Consider the following 17,131-nt stretch of genomic DNA (forward strand, 5'->3'; position numbering starts at 1 on the left):
GGGTACGAAGAAGACCCTTCAAGTGGTGGTCAGTCTCAACTGGAGTCCAGGTCACCTTAGCCGACGCTAAGAGAGACCTCCTCTGGGCGTCCACTAAACTGGAGAAGTCACCCAACGCGGACGAAGGGACCTTTATCCCGACATCCTCCTTGGTCTCATACCAAACTCCTCCTTTCCCTGCGAGTCTAGAGGGTGGATGGGCGAAAGTGGTCTTGCCCTGATCCTTCCTTCTGGACATAAAGTCTTGGAGTTTCTTAAACGCCCTCTTGGTCGACAGAGACGTTTTCATTTCAACAACGAATTCAGGGGTCTTTACGGTCTTAGACGACGAAAGTTGTGAGGGAGGAGACCTAGGGGCTGTAGGCTGGAACTTGTCTCCGAATGCTGAACGTAACAGCCTACAAGAACCTTGTAGTCCGAGACAGCTGAAGCTACCGGCTGTTCTTCCTCTACGGAACTCCCTGGACTACTATGCTCCCTTCCCTCCCTAAGAGGAACTGGAGAACGCCTATCAGAGAGGGAGTACGTTCCCTTAGGCTCAATCCTGAATAAAGACTTCCGTTGGTTGGAAGTATCCACTACAGGTACGGAAGCAGCCGTACGTTCTCTTTAGATGCACGGACATCTTCCGAAAGAGAAGCATCCTTAGAAGCCAAGTAACTGTCTTAACCGAAGCTCCCCTTCGAAAGGAAGAGCGAGCTTCCTGAAGAGCAGCGCCAAAAGCGTCCTGCTTAGAAGAGCGAGCGTCTGCTTTGCAGGCTCCAAAGCGTCCTGCTTCGTCGAAAAGCGTCCTGCTTCACGGCGAGCGTCCTGCGGAGCGTCCTCAACAGCGTCCTGTCTAAGACCAGAAGCGTTCCTGCTTCGAAACGCCGAGCGTCCTGCCGAGCGTCCTTAAAATTTGAGTTCTTGAAGAGAGCTCAAAGCGTCCTGTCTAGAACGCCGTATCGTCCTGCCGAGCGTCCTCAACCGCTACTTGCCGAGAGCGCAAAGCGTCCTGCTTCGAACGCCGAGCGTCTTGACGAGCGTCCTCTCCTGAGAGAGTAAAAGATCTGCTAGGAGAGCGAGAACGTTGACGATCCGGAGGCGGCGGAGAGAGAGACGAGCGAGCTGAGAGAGAATGAGGCCGCTTCGTCCTCTTGACGGGCAGCCGAACGTCCTTCCTACGCCTAGACTCGACTGCTGCTGGGCAAGTCCTCTGAGCCATCAGCGACGTAATCTGGTCCTGAAGGGACACAAGGATATCCTTCGTAGGTGACGAAGGAGCAAATGAAGGGGCAGGACTGAGACTGCGAGAAGGCGCGGGGCGAGGGGACGCCTCCTTCCTTCTAGCAGGTACAGCTATCTGCCTCTCAGGTGAACACGCCTGTGCGTGGAAACTAACGTCCTCATCGGTAGAACGCCTTCCTCTCTTCTGAGGAGGCGTCATAAGCGTCCTCTGACGAAAGAGGAGACATAGGACGTGAAGCGTCCTCAAAGCGAAAAGTCCTTTTCACGGACGCGAGTCTCTACGAGCGCTCCACCCCTTGCGCGGGAGGACGCTTCGGAGGACGAAAAGCAATCTTTCAGGATACGCGCTCGTGCGCGCTACCTTGGCAGCCTGGGATTTTAGCAAACAAGGCCTGCGAAGGGACGCCAGATCGGTGGGGAGCCCCCGTAACCCTCTTGCGGCTTTCGACATACCCACTCCCTGAGTCCTGGGAGTCCGATAGAGGTCTAGGCCTAGAGGCATTATGGGGCCGATCTGACGCCCCCTCCACAACACTAGGGGCACTGACACAAACTTCACTGGGCCGGTTTCTAGGGCCAAAACTTTAGATTCGAGAGCACGAATAGACTCTAGAATCAGAGAAAGGGTGTTACCTTCTCCAGACACAGCACTGGGGCCCGGAAGGCAACAAAACAGGATTAGGTTGGGCAAAATCTACGGGTGTTAGAGGAGGAGAAATGTTACTATCCTTACCTTTAGTAGAGCTGCCCTTAGAGGAAGACCTCCTGACTCTATCGCGCTCTAATTTACGCCGATAGGTCTCATACATCCTCCATTTATCATCATCCAAATCCTTACATTCATTGCACCGATCATCAACCACGCGCAAACATGCCCCCTGCAATCCATACAAACTGTGTGAGGATCAACTGAAGGTTTAAGAAGCCTACCCTTACATTCACTCCTCACACACACTAAACTGAAACTTCCCGAAACTTGATCCAGACATACTGAATCCAGAAAAGTCAATCCAAAATCAAAAACCAATCCACTATTCCGCGTGCCAATCCAACAATCCAGAAGTCGATACCAAAAGTCAATCCAGATAATATTAAGCGAGATAATTGAAAAAATCCTAGACGGAGGTACTGTAAACAGATGTTTGCAGCACCGGCGACAGAAAAAATATGAATAGAAAATGGGAATGGTTCCTGATATCCGCCGCCCAGCGGCGGCGGGAATGGGTACTACCACCTGACCGCCCCACTAGGTGCCGCGAATTTTGAAATTCTGTCGGACGTCAGAAATACAGCTATATATATATCTGTCAGGTAAGTTTCATGAACAAAAATGTTGAACGCGTTTTGGTGAGATTTGAACTGCCTTGTACCATCATTTCACTACCCTCTGTTTAAATCTTAAAATTTGGCCTTAATTTCTAACTTTGGAGAAAATACTTACTTCGAAAGGAGAGTAGGGGGAAACACCAGCGACTACCAACCCTTATCACGGTGGACAGGTCTTATTCACTCGATATTTAAATTGTGAAACAAGAATACAATTACAACTCCAAGCATACCATTCAAAAGATTGAAGTTTCGTCAACATAATGTGATACATGAAAGCCCCATACGAACTAAAATAAGCATGTGACGCTCTTTGTAAAATATGTTTTCAAGGCAGTTTTGAAATACAATATGGCGGCTACCGTGGGATGTACAGGTTCTGATCAGTGACGACAATCATCTTTCCCAGCCTTCCAGCAATCATTTGAACAATGTTAGCGTATGTATGTAACGTTCATTGATCTTACTCAAGATTGCAGTTGTAATCAGCACAATAAAACAACATTTTGTTGCCTATATTACTGAAAGTATGAAACTTTTTATTCCCGGGATCATGGTTTGAACTGAATTCATTCTTACCTTGTAATCGGTGGTTTTTATCCTTACTGCCATCACAACTGAAACTCCACAGTGCTTATTTGATTGTTATTATACACATTTTGGTCTCAATTCACTCCACATTGCACATTAAACAAGTTGCTGTTCCTGGTTCCTTAGCGTGCGCCACAAACACAGTTACGAACAGCAGACGACGAAACTGCAAAGTTTTATTCCCTAAATTGTTTACTCTTTATTTAGTTAAAATTTACTTTATTTAAAAATTTTAATTTAATTCATGTATATTACCCCTTTTTGCAACCAAATTACCCCGAAAAATTACAGATATTTCTAAAGTAGATACAATTAAATGTTTCTAACGTTTCCGTACATCTGGCTGCCGAAACCCATAGAGGAACGACTATGGATAAGTGGATTATATAATTTTTTTTTTTTGCTTTTTTTGTTTTTGCTAGCACTTTTCATTGATTTCAGACTATACGTATTAGTATTTTGAATTTCTTTAATAACCGTATGCCAGAAATAAATGTAACCTTTAATGTTTGCAAGCTAAGAATGGCAAAATCATCGTTGCCACATTAGTGGAGGCTTCACGCATATGCCGATTCATTATTATAAACTGTTTCCATGAATTCTAGTTGTCACAGTAATGCAATAATGATAAATTTGCTTTAATATTTATGTATATATAGTACTTCCAATATATAGCCTAATTTCACCAATTTCAACGTTTTGTGTGTAGTCTTATACCCAGTTTGGAGGGTCAACACATACCAATTGGCAACAGAGAGAGAGAGAGAGAGAGAGAGAGAGAGAGAGAGAGAGAGAGAGAGAGAGAGAGAGAGAGAGAGAGAGAGAGAGAAAGGAAGGGGTGGCGGTGGAGGGGGGGGAGAGGGTAGGTGGAGCTTTTAACGCGTGTTCGTATCCATTTCTGCATAATGGAGTTTTTGTCTCTTGGTACAAGGACAAGTGTCGTTATTCTTTACGATTAGTGATTCACGATACCCTTATAAATTACGGCACTGGGTGTAATGCACTATAGCAAAATCTCGTTCTGATACGAGTGTTCGTTACAGAAATAGGTATTGCCCAAAAACGTGCTTGCACTGTCGCTGAAACCCATAGTAGGTATGCTGCTTCGTTGTCAATCAAGTTTTTTGTAATCAAGTATTTTTTACAAGCTAGCTATTGAATAAATTTGTATTTTTCTCAATCAAAACATATGCCCCTCATTGGTAACTTTCCTCTTTTAACGACTTTCTGGTCATTGCAAATTCGGCCCCATAATTTCTTATGGCGCGAAAACAGAGGCGCAGTGACTGAAAACGATTGCGTCACACTACGGCGATAATCCGGCAGTAAAACATCTTCATAGGGTAAAAAACCGCATGGTACAGGGGTGGACCAAGTACGATCAATGTGAACAACCCCCAAATAAGTACATTATAACGCGTCCTGACATTGGAGATGGGCATCAGACGCGACTTGTGGTTGGTGAGAAACGGAGCTAAAGACCTCTACTCCGGTGTCAAGACGCATTATAATGTACTTTTCTTGGGGTTGCACACATTGATCGTACATGGTCCACCCCTGTACCATGCGGTTTTTTACCCTATATCCAAAAAGTAAATAATAAAGATATTTATGCGCATTATGATTATAACAAATACATGAAGAGCTGATAATCTGCATGAATAACTGGTAAACTGTTCTGCAAGAAAGCTGAGTAAAGCAATTATTTACAATAGGTACGAAAGTCAAGATGTCGTGACGTCATAGGGTAAAAAAACCGCATGGTACAGGGGTGGACCATGTACGATCAATGTGTACAACCCCAAGAAAAGTACATTATAACGCGTCCTTACACCGGAGTAGAGGTCTTTAGCTCCGTTCCTCACCAACAACAAGTCGTGTGTGATGCCCATCTCCAATGTCAGGACGCGTTATAATGTACTTTTTTTGGGGTTGTACACATTGATCGTACATGGTCCACCCCTGTACCATGCGGTTTTTTACCCTAATACAGGACTGAAAAGAACGTTCTAATTCCAAAAAATAATTACTTAAATTTGAGGCAGAATCGGGTTACTTTTTCAATAACGAATATTTTCAAATTAATCATCATAAATATGTAAAATATTGATGTTTAACTATTTATTTAAGAAATTATCGAAGTGCACGCTTCGTCGTCGTCTTCTACCTAAACAGTTGTTTACTCGGTGAGGGACCGTGTTCCAATTGTTGTGATGAAAGTGCCCCAGCGTCTGTGGGTACAAGTGGTGTGCGGATTTATCACAGGAAATGGTTAGTTTATTGACACAAGCGACTCCGTAAACATCGAGATGGCGTCAATCTTCTAAATATTTCGAATTGTAAGTAAAAATGTTGAACACGTTTTGGTGAGATTCGCACTGCGTTGTGCGTTGGACACCCTTTTCCCTACCCTATGTTTAATGCTTTAAATTTGGCCTTAATTTCTAACTTTGGAGAAAATACTTACTTCGAAAGGAGAGCAGAGGTCTTAAGCTCCGTTTCTCACCAACAACAAGTCGCGACTGATGCCCATCTCCGATGTCAGGACGCATTATAATGTACTTTTTATGGGGTTGTACACGTTGAACGTACATGGTCCACCCCTGTACCATGCGGTTTTTTACCCTACTTACTTCGAAAGGAGAGAAGAGGTCTTTAGCTCCGTCTCTCACCAACAAGTCGCGAATGATGCCCATCTCCGGTGTCAGGACGCATTATAGGGGGAAACATCACGACAGGCCAACCCTCATCACGGTAGACGGGTCTTATTCACTCGATATTTAATTGGTGAAACATGAATACAATTGCAACTCTAAGCATACCATTTAAAAGACTGAAGTTTCGTCAACATATTGTGATATATGAAAGCCCCATACGAACTAAAATAAGCATGTGAGCTCTTCGTAAAATATATTTTCAAGGCAGTTTTGAAATCCAATATGGCGACTACGTTTTGCATGGACGGTTCTCATCAGTGACGGCCACCATCTTTCCCCAGCCTTCCCAGCACTCATTTGAACAATGTTAGCGTATGTATGTAACGTTTATTGATCTTACTCAAGATTGCAGTTGTAATCAGCACAATAAAACAACATTTTGTTGCCTATATTAGTGAAAGTATGAAACTTGTTATTCCCGGGGTTATGGTTGGAACTGAATTCATTCTTACCTTGTAATCGGCGGTTTTTATACTTACTGCCATCACAACTGAAACCCCACAGTGCTTATTTGATTGTTATTATACACATTTTGGTTGGTCTCAGTTTCACTCCACATTGCACTTTAAACCGTTGCTGATCCTGGTTTCTAAAGCGCGCGCGCCATAAACACAATTTCGAACAGCAGACGACGGACAGACGACGAAACTGCAAAAGTTTTATTCCCTAAACTGTTTACTTTACTCGTTATTTAGTTTAAATTTACTTTTGTTATTTAAAAATTTTTTGATTAATTCATGTATATTATCCCTTTTTTGCAACACAATTACCCCGAAAAATTACAGATTATTTCTAAAGTAGATAAAATCAAATGTTTCTAACGTTTTCGTACATCTGGCTGCCGAAAACCATAGAGGAACGAATACGGAAAAGTGCAGAGGAACGACTACTTTTTTTTTTTTTTTTTTTTTTTTTTTTTTTTTTTTTTTTTTTTGCTTTTTTGTTTTTTGCTAGCACTTTTCATTGATTTCAGTCTTTATTAGTATTTTGAATTTCTTTAATAATCGTATGCCATAAATGTACCCTAAATGTAACCTTTATGTTTGCCATGCTAAGAATGGCAAATCATCGTTGCCACATTAGTGGGGGAGGCTTCACACATACGCCGTTACCATTATCCTGTTTAAGCGTCCGCCCCTGATGAGCTCCGCTGCTAACGTACCGTCACGCTTTTTTGTAATCAGCGATCATAGCACTGATGATAGTTTTTCAAAGTTAATATTGATTTTTATGCTTGTTATTCATACTGTAATTAACTGTAGGAAATTCTCTCTCTCTCTCTCTCTCTCTCTCTCTCTCTCTCTCTCTCTCTCTCTCTCTCTCTCTCTCTCTCTCTCTTCTCCGGAGTCCAGTCACTCTGCAAAGAAAAGTCATCTTCACTCCCGCAATTGGAAGAAAAGTTTGTATCATCACTGGAGGATTCAGAACTAGAGCTCTCATCATCAAATAGGTTATCAATATCCACACTCCTCATCTAGTATTTGATTGATCTCACCTAAAGAAATATGCCTCCTCTTTGGGACATTCATTGTGAAAGACGCGAAATCCAATTTGTCTCGATAAACGCCTGAAGCGTATTGAAAGAAAACCAACAGGGACAGGCAGTTTTCTAGCATAAGCGACCACCAGGAAAGAGTTGCCAGGCTGGAAATAAGTTTCCCATGTGCTGAGTGTTACCAAATCATGTTCCCTACACTTTCTATACGAGTAAACGTATTATTACGGGGCTGACGGCTTGACAAGCACAGTTAAAGTCTTGAACGTAATATCCCGTTGAAGGCGCTACCGAGTAGATCGCGGTAAAACGTATTATTACGTGGGTGACGCTAACAGGTTATAAACTGTTTCCATGAATTCTAGTTGTCATAGTAATGCAATAATGATAAAATTGCTTTTAATATTTATGTAATATACTTCCAATACATAGCCTAATTTCACCAATTTCAACGTTTTGTGTGTAGTCTTATACCCAGTTTTGGAGGGTCAACACATACCGAATGGCAACAGAGAGAGAGGGAGAGAGAGAGAGAGAGAGAGAGAGAGAGAGAGAGAGAGAGAAGAGAGAGGAAGAGGAAAAGGATGGCGGTGGAAGCGGGGGGGGGGGATGCGGTTGGTTGGGGAGAGGGTAGGTGGAGCTTTATACGCGTGTTCGTATCCATTTCTGCATAATGGAGTTTTTGTCTCTTGGTACAAGGACAAGTGTCGTTATTCTTTACGATTAGTGATTCACGATACCCTTATAAATTACGGCACTGGTGTAATGCACTATAGCAAAAATCTCGTTCTGTTAAGAGTGTTCGTTACAGAAATAGGTATTGCCCAAAAACCTGCTTGCACTGTCTCTGAAACCCATAGTAGACATGCTGCTTAGTTGTCAATCAAGTTTTTATAACCAAGTATTTTTACAAGCTAGCTATGAATAAAATTTGTATTTTTCTCAGTCAAAAACATATGCCCCTCAATGCTAACACCTCTCTTTTACGACTTTCTGGTCATTGCAAATTCGGCCCCATAATTTCTTATGGTGCGAAAACAGACAGAGGCCCATGGACCGAAAACGATTGCGTCACACTACGGCGATAATCCAGCAGTAAAACATCTTCATATATCCAAAAAGTAAATAATAAAGATATATATGCGCATTACGATTATAACAATTACATGTATAGCTGATAACAATCTGCATGAATAACTGGTAAAACTGTTCTGCAATGACAGTTGAGTATAGCAATTATTTACAATAGGTACGAAAGTCAAGATGTCGTGACGTCATAATACAGAACTTGAAAGAACGTTCTAATTCAGAAAAAATAATTACTTAAATTTGAGTCAGAGTCGAGTTACTTTTTCAATAAACGAATATTTCAAATTAATCATCATAAATATGTAAAATATTGATGTTTTACTACTTATTTAAAAAATTAGCCAAGAGCACGCTTCTCGTCATCTTATCTACCCAAAACGGCTGTTTACGCCTGGCTTGTTGTTGATGAGAAATCGTGTTTCGATTGTTGTGATAAAGTGCTCCAGCGTCTGTGGGTACAAGTGGTGTGCGGATTTATCACAGGAAATGGAAAGTTTGTTGACACAGCGACTCCGTAAACATCGAGATGGCGTCATCTTCGAAACATTTTAGTTGTAAGTAAAAATTTCTAAAGCGTTTTGGTGAGATTTCCACTGCCGTGGGCGCCATTTTCAGTACCCTCTGTTTAGGGGGAAACATCAGTTCAGGCCAACCCTCATCACGGTGGACGGGTCTTATTCACTCGATATTTAATTGTGAAACATGAATACAATTGCAACTCTAAGCATACCATTTAAAAGACTGAAGTTCGTCAACATATTGTGATATATGAAAGCCCCATACGAACTAAAATAAGCATGTGAGCTCTTCGTAATAGTTTTCAAGGCAGTTTTGAAATCCAATATGGCGGCTACGTTTTTCATGGACGGTTCTCATCAGTGACGGACACCATCTTCCCCAGCCTTCCCAGCACTCATTTGAACAATGTTAGCGTATGTATGTAACGTTTATTGATCTTACTCAAGATTGCAGTTGTAATCAGCACAATAAAACAACATTTTGTTGCCTATATTAGTGAAAGTATGAAACCTTGTTTATTCCCGGGTTATGGTTGGAACTGAATTCATTCTTACCTTGTAATCGGCGGTTTTTATCCTTACTGCCATCACAACTGAAACTCCACAGTGCTTATTTGATTGTTATTATACACATTTGGTCTCAGTTCACTCCACATTGCACTTTAAACCCGTTGCTGTTCTGGTTTCTAAGCGCGCGCGCCATAAACACAATTACAAACAGCAGACGACGACAGACGACGACAGACGACGAAACTGCAAAGTTTTATTCCCTAAAACTGTTTACTTTACTCGTTATTTAGTTAAATTTACATTGTTATTTAAAAATTTTGATTTAATTCATGTATATTATCCCTTTTTTTTTTAGCAACCAAATTACCCCGAAAAATTACAGATATTTCTAACGTAGATAAAATCAAATGTTTCTAACGTTTTTCGTACATCTGGCTGCCAAAAACCATAGAGGAACGAATACGGAAAAGTGCATAGAGGAACGACTACGTTTTTTTTTTTTTTTTTTTGTTTTTTTTTTTTTTGTTTTTTGTTTTTTGCTAGCACTTTTCATTGATTTCAGTCTTTATTAGTATTTTGAATTTCTAAATAATCGTATGCCAGAAATAAATGTAACCTTTTAATGTTTGCATGCTTAATGTTTGCATGCTAAGAACTGGCAAAATCATCGTTGCCACATTAGTGGAGGCTTCACATACGCCGTTCCATTATTATAAACTGTTTCCATGAATTCTAGTTGTCATAGTAATGCAATAATGATAAAATTGCTTTAATATTTATGTATATATACTTCAATACATAGCCTAATTTCACCAATTTCAACGTTTTGTGTGTAGTCTTATACCCAGTTGGAGGTCAACACATACCTAATGGCAACAGAGAGAGAGAGAAAGGAACGGAAAGGCGGTTTACGGAACGAAGAAGGGTGGCGGTGGAGGGGCTTGGGTGGGGGGGGGTGGGGGGGGAGAGGGTGGGGGGGGAGGTAGGGGAGCTTTATACGTGGGTTGTTCGTATCCATTTCTGCATAATGGAGTTTTTGTCTCTTGGTACAAGGACAAAGTGTCGTTATTCTTTACGATTAGTGATTCACGATACCCTTATAAATTACGGCACTGGGTGTAATGCACTATAGCAAAATCTCGTTCTGTACGAGTGTTCGTTACAGAAATAGGTATTGCCCAAAAACGTGCTTGCATGTCTCTGAAACCCATAGTAGACATGCTGCTTAGTTGTCAATCAAGTTTTTATAACCAAGTATTTTTACAAGCTAGCTATTGAATAAATTTGTATTTTTCTCAGTCAAAACATATGCCCCTCAATGCTAAACTTTCCTCTTTTAACGACTTTCTGGTCATTGCAAATTCGGCCCCATAATTTCTTATGGTGCGAAAACAGACAGAGGCCCATGGACCCGAAAACGATTGCGTCACACTACGGCGATAATCCAGCAGTAAACATCTTCATATCCAAAAAGTAAATAAATAAAGATATATATGCGCATTACGATTATAACAATTACATGTATAGCTGATAACAATCTGCACGAATAACTGGTAAACTGTTCTGCAATGACAGTTGAGTATAGCAATTATTTACAATAGGTACGAAAGTCAAGATGTCGTGACGTCATAATACAGAACTTGAAAGAACGTTCTAATTCAGAAAAATAATTACTTAAATTTGAGTCAGAGGCGAGTTACTTTTTCAATAACGAATATTTTCAAATTAATCATCATAAATATGTAAAATATTGATGTTTTACTACTTATTTAAAAATTAGCCAAGAGAACGCTTCTCGTCATCTTCTACCCAACAGCTGTTTACGCCTGGCTTGTTGTTGATGAGAAATCGTGTTTCGATTGTTGTGATAAAAGTGCTCCAGCGTCTGTGGGTACAAGTGGTGTGCGGATTTTATAACAGGAAATGGTTAGTTTATGACACAAGCTACTCCGTAAAACATCGAGATGGCGTCAATCTTCGAAACATTTTTATTTGTTAAGTAAGTAAAAATTTCTAAAGCGTTTGGTGAGATTTCCACTGCCGTGGGCCGAGCCATTTTCAGTACCCTCGTTTAAATCTGTTTAAAATCTTAAAATTTGGCCTTAATTTCTAACTTTGGGGAAAATACTTACTTCGAAAGGAGAGGTAGAAGGTCTTAGCTCCGTTTCTCACCAACAACAAGTCGCGACTGATGCCCATCTCGGGTGTCAGGACGCGTTATAATGTACTTTTTCGGAGGGTGGCTTGCACTGATGGTAGCTGGCCTGCGTGGCCTGCTTTGATGTTTTACCCTAAATCTTAAAATTTGGCCTTAATTTCTAACTTTGGAGAAAATACTTACTTCGAAAGGAGAGTAGAGGTCTTTATCTCCGTTTCTCACCAACAACAAGTCGCGACTGATGCCCATCTCGGGTGTCAGGACGCGTTATAATGTACTTTTTCGGAGGGTGGCTTGCATTGATTGTAGGTGGCCTGCTTGGCCTGCTGTGATGTTCTACCCTAAGTACTTTTTCGGAGGGTGGCATGCCGTGATAGTCGGTGAGTTGAGCCAGGGCATGCAGTTGTTTACCCTAATTCTGCCTACCGAAGGCCTCCTACTAGTATAAAAAGCCATTAGGTAGCTAGCCTAAATTGTCCTTTCATAAAACAAAGATCAAAAGAACTGACGTGTCAACACCACCACCTTTAAATATCCAGAAATTCCTGGTGTACCAAATATCTGATAAGGATTAAAGTTGCTTCGCGAACAGATAAAAAAAGGAAGAAAACTAACGTCGCTTTGGAAGGTCGGTCTTTCGACCTCTCTCTGTCCCGCTCGCGATGTCTACGTCTTTCTCGGTCTCTGGATCTTGAACGTCTTTTGTGCGAGCGCTTTGACTTGTGACGCTTTGGGGTTCTGCTCCGCGATCTTGATCGGCCCATCTCAATGGTACTGGCCTTATTCCTACGCGATTGCGACGACACTATTGCAATTATTCAGCACGTACTATAAAATACAACTAGCAACCAAACGCCATTTGCAACTTCTTCCTAAACATTACTCGAGTTCCCTGATCGATTCGATATTTTTCTAAAAACAATCTCAAGACGTATTTCAAAGTATCAGAACAATTATATAATAGAAAAATAATTTTTTTGGTTCTCTTATTATTTTATAGTGCTATCTTTCAATATTTAACTCTCTTGATTCGCAAATTTAACATAATTACATTACTGGAACAAATCTGACGGGCGTTTCCTTTAAAGATCACTAGCGCTTCGAGTAAAAGGTGTGACGTTCCGTTTGGAATCGTTCGTTATGTTTATTTTTGCCTTTTTATCTTTTTTACCTTTATATATATATTATGTGATCAACCGAAACACATTTATGCCTTTTAGATCAGTTATAATCCATCTTAAAGATATATTGTGAAGAATCTTATTGTATCTTAACTGTTTCGCGCCATAAATTTCGAAATAATTTTCATGATTCACTCCTACTGAACGAAATTGCAGTCGAGATGCTTAAGGAAATCTAAGGGTCGAACCGGGAAAACTTTTGTAGTCAATAATTCCTTCACCAATGTGTTCTGATAGGTCCTTAGTATTAAAAAATAACGTCTGGGGCCCCTAGCAAAATTTTTAGAGGGATCAAAACCCCCGAAACCGCTATTTTTTCTTTTACGTTTTCGCGTGTAGACATCCTTTACCCATTAATCACGATCATGTATCTCATCTAGTACAGCAGCAAGAATCACATGTATATATTTGTATGTAGAATTTCCTGGCCTTTTCGCCGATATAATTAATCGGTGAATGTCTATTGTGCCTTTCGCTATTGTTATTTGATTAACTGCCAAGCAACAAATTCTCCTCTGTCCGTGTGCGTTGTTGTGTTTGAGATTAAGCTGGCCTTATGCTAGCAAGGGCCCTTGCGGGTAACCAGGGACGGTATGTATACCCCGTGCCCAGGTAATAAACCACCACGTCTTGCGTAATAATTCTCTTTAGCGGTTTTATTTTTTCGGCAATCTGCTAAGGCTGTCGAGGATACCGAATCGACGATGGCAACCAAACGAGCGATGTCTCCTGGCCCCCCCAGCTGGTGGACCAGCCTTCCCTCGACGAACAGGGCTTCCAGAAAGTCAAAAAGAAGCGGAAGAAAGCTCTTATGAACGTTATCAACGTCTACAATCCATCGACATCTGCAACACCAAATATGACCAGCAACAACGATTTTCCAGCACTTCCGAAATTCAGAGCGGTGACTTTGCAAGACCAAACGTCCTACGCAGCTGTGATGGCGCTCGAGAAAAAGTGCCCAGGAGCGAAAATCCAAGCCAGGCCAAACCTGAGAGGGGAATTTATCATTTCCCCGAAAGATCAACAATCTACAGAGCTATTAGAGAAGGATCCCTCGTGCCTCCTATTGGACCCAGCTAAATAGATGTCGAAGGGGATGATTTGCAAAGTACGTACCTATAAGTACATCACCATGGAACGTATTTCGGAAGTGCCGAAAATAGTGACTGCTACACGATGTACAGCAAAGAAAAGAAAGGAGAAGAAACCTTGAAGGTGGAAGCTACTTTCAAGGGGACCATGCCAGCTTTTATAGACCTTGGTATCCTTGGGAAACACCACACCTCTAGAAGCCTTTATTCCCGAACCTCTGAGGTGTTTTAAGTGCTAGAGGTTTGTACACCACAAGAGGGAGTGTACGGTACCATGTCTGCGGGATTTGTAGCCACCGTCACGAGACTCAAGTATGCCTTGAGAAGTTTAAGACAAAGGGCCACACTGTAGCCCGATGCCCCCCAAACTGCAAACAGTCGCACCACGCATGGTTCAAGGGATGCCCTGTCAGACTGGAGAAGATTTGGAAGATCAAGGGCATGCCCCCACCGCCAGCAAGATCTCAAGAACGCCAGCCATCGCCCCCAAGAAGACCTCCAAACAAAGCTAGAATCGACCCGAGGACGAATCTGCCTGCTCCACCCCAAACTCCTCAACCTTCGCCTTCACAACCTCCTAAACCCGGCATTACATTCCCAACCCCTCATCCTTCCCTTACCTCCAACCTCCTGGCCCAAACCTCCTCCAACCCATAAAATCACCCCTCCGACCCCTAAGGTTATTCCCACAACCCCTGAACGATCTTCCCCTACCCTTATGCATATTTCCCGACCCCTAAGATCACTCTCCCCACCCCCGCACCGCCAGTAGTTCCTGTTTTGCGAGTCGAAACAGGAACCCAGACCGAAGAATCGACAGCTGAAGACGGGGCAGAAGACCGCCAGTAGCTCCTGGTTTGCATGTCGAAGTAGGAACTCAAGCAGAAGAGGTGCCAGTCCACCGGAGGGACAAGAAAACCCAGGTATATAAACGACATCTGAGCACTGACGGATTTACTCAGATATAGACGTCATTCTCGATTGAGAGTTCGAGCTAAGAAAGTTCCTGCTCACCTACGAAGAGTTCTATGCATTTTTATAGAGCTGTTTACTGTCCTTTTGGAGAGGGAGAGCAAACATTAGCTTCGCTTATCCACGAAGTCCAAGATATAGAGATTAGTATCCCAGACGATATCCTCGCACCGAGATACCGCTAAAGAACCAGAGTTACCTGTAATTAGTTGTTGACTATTTGGTTGGCAATTGACTACTTTTTCTACTACTTACCAACCTTCGTTTCCCTCCGTTTTCGGATAGTTTTTTTTTTCTATCTTCGAGTAATGAAAAATGATACTTGAACTCCATAGAGTTGTGTTTTTGTTTTCCTGTTTCTCTACGACGATAACTTTTTCGATTTCCATACTGGCTATCTCTGACTCGCCAGAACTCCCTACTATCGATCTTTCTCTCCTACTGATGGGTATCTTAGGGTTTAAAGAGGTTTGTAACTCTGCCTGTTCACCTTTCCTTTCACTTTTGAAAATCATATCATCACCTGCAAAAACCATTGATATCAAAATAAAGGTTCACCACATATCCTTAAAACTCACATATCCACCTACGGACTGCTCTATGAGCAAGTGCCCGTGCTGGCATAAGGCCAGCTTAATCTTCAATAACAACATAATAAACCCTACGGGTTGCTCTATGGACAAGAGCCCGTGCTGGCATAAGGCCAGCATAATGATATAACGAGGTATACTTTGTGGTATTAATATAGCACCTATGATTCGACAGATGACGTTAAAATCCTGAAAATGCATATTTTACAGAATTTTGTCTTTCAACTTTTTTAATGGGCATTTTCTAAAAACAGCTTCGCCGCACTATTAATATATAAAATTGTATCTATAAATTGTCTGTATAATGGTGTATAATAATGTATAATTTACTCAATTTGCGAAGGTGGGACTGCGCGGTTTTGAAAATGTTCCCAGCGAAGTTCCTTAAGTGCGCTACTTTTTCGTTCGATATATGCGATAAAAAAAAAAGTTTTCCACACTTGAAGAAATAACAATTGATATGAATAAGAGGAAAAAAAACTTCCTTCAGGTTTCTTCTGAAGATTGAAAAGGAAACCCACAAAATTACGGTGTATAACGTGTTTACCTATAAATATTTACATTTTATTTTACCCAACACTCGAGTACTTTCAGGCCCTATCTGTGGCCCTTTTTCAAGAGATGTGTAAGTTTTCAGCCTGGGTCAAGGCCCAGCAGTGTTCTGGAACTTCTTGTTCAGCCGTCATTTATATGATGGCTGTTCTGGTTTCCTTGAGAGTTGCTAATCCCTTCTTGTTGCTCTGATATCCTGAGCTGATGGTCAATGGGATTAACCTTTGTGGTAAGTGAGTGGTCACCAACAGTCTGTTGGGCAGAACACCTAATCTCCAGGTCATAAGGGTCAATCTAAAGGGCCACAGAGAGGACTTGAAAGTACTCGAGTGTTGAGTAATATTAAATGTAAATATCTATAAGTAAACACGTTATGCACAGTAATTTTGTGGGTCTCTTTTTCAATTAGAGGATAGTCATTTCGACCATAGCTAATTCTTAGATTAGAAATCTTCTCGTTTTTTATAGCCCGACCTGAACCGGCCGTAATTTATTTTTCAAACGCCTAAAAATTATAAATACATTTTGATGGAAAACAACTTTTTTTCTTCCTAGATGAATAAATTGTATACGCAATGGTGTATACCAATGTATATTGTACCCGATTAGTAGGCTATGTATTATATGTCTGGTGAAATTCGGAAGAAGGTTAAATATGAAGTTCTGAAACTCTATAGTCGCTTTCAGCAATGTGCAAAATCATGCATTTTCAGAGTTTCTTATGTAACCTTCCTTCGAATTTCACCAGATATATTATACATAGCCCACCAATCGGGTACAATATACATTGGTTTACAGCCTTGTGTAAACAATTTATTCATTTACGAAGAAAAAAGTTGTTTTGCGTCAAAATTTAGGTTTCATTTCTAAGCGTTTGAAAAAAATGTTACGGCCGGGTCAGACGATTTCTAATCTAAGAATTCGCCATGGTCAAAATAACAATCCTCTAATCATATCAATTGTTGTTTCAATTGCAGAAGTACCACCTTCACAAAATGAGTAAAATAGACACCATTATACACCATTATTCGGACAATTTACAGAGACAATTTTATATATTAAAAGTGCAGCCCATTAAATAAGTTGAAAGACAAAATTCGGAAAAAATATG

General features: G+C 41.2%; 1 protein-coding gene across 3 annotated transcripts in view; it reads right to left on the bottom strand.

The window, feature by feature from the left end:
• LOC135206643 (UPF0430 protein CG31712-like) overlaps positions 1-12,525 on the bottom strand; it is a 67,804-nt gene extending 55,279 nt beyond the window's left edge. For 2 of the 3 annotated variants that reach the window (XR_010312807.1, XR_010312806.1), the window contains exon 1: positions 12,247-12,525. Coding sequence is in view for 1 of the 3 variants with exons in the window: in XM_064237994.1 (XP_064094064.1) it covers positions 12,247-12,395 (149 nt within the window). In the remaining 2 variants the exon portion in view is untranslated. The remainder of the gene's footprint in view (positions 1-12,246) is intronic. The other variant, XM_064237994.1, reaches the window with a different exon arrangement.
• Between the last annotated feature and the right edge of the window lie 4,606 nt (positions 12,526-17,131).

This window comes from Macrobrachium nipponense, chromosome 31, assembly GCF_015104395.2.
Source record: "Macrobrachium nipponense isolate FS-2020 chromosome 31, ASM1510439v2, whole genome shotgun sequence".
Lineage (NCBI taxonomy): Eukaryota > Metazoa > Arthropoda > Malacostraca > Decapoda > Palaemonidae > Macrobrachium > Macrobrachium nipponense.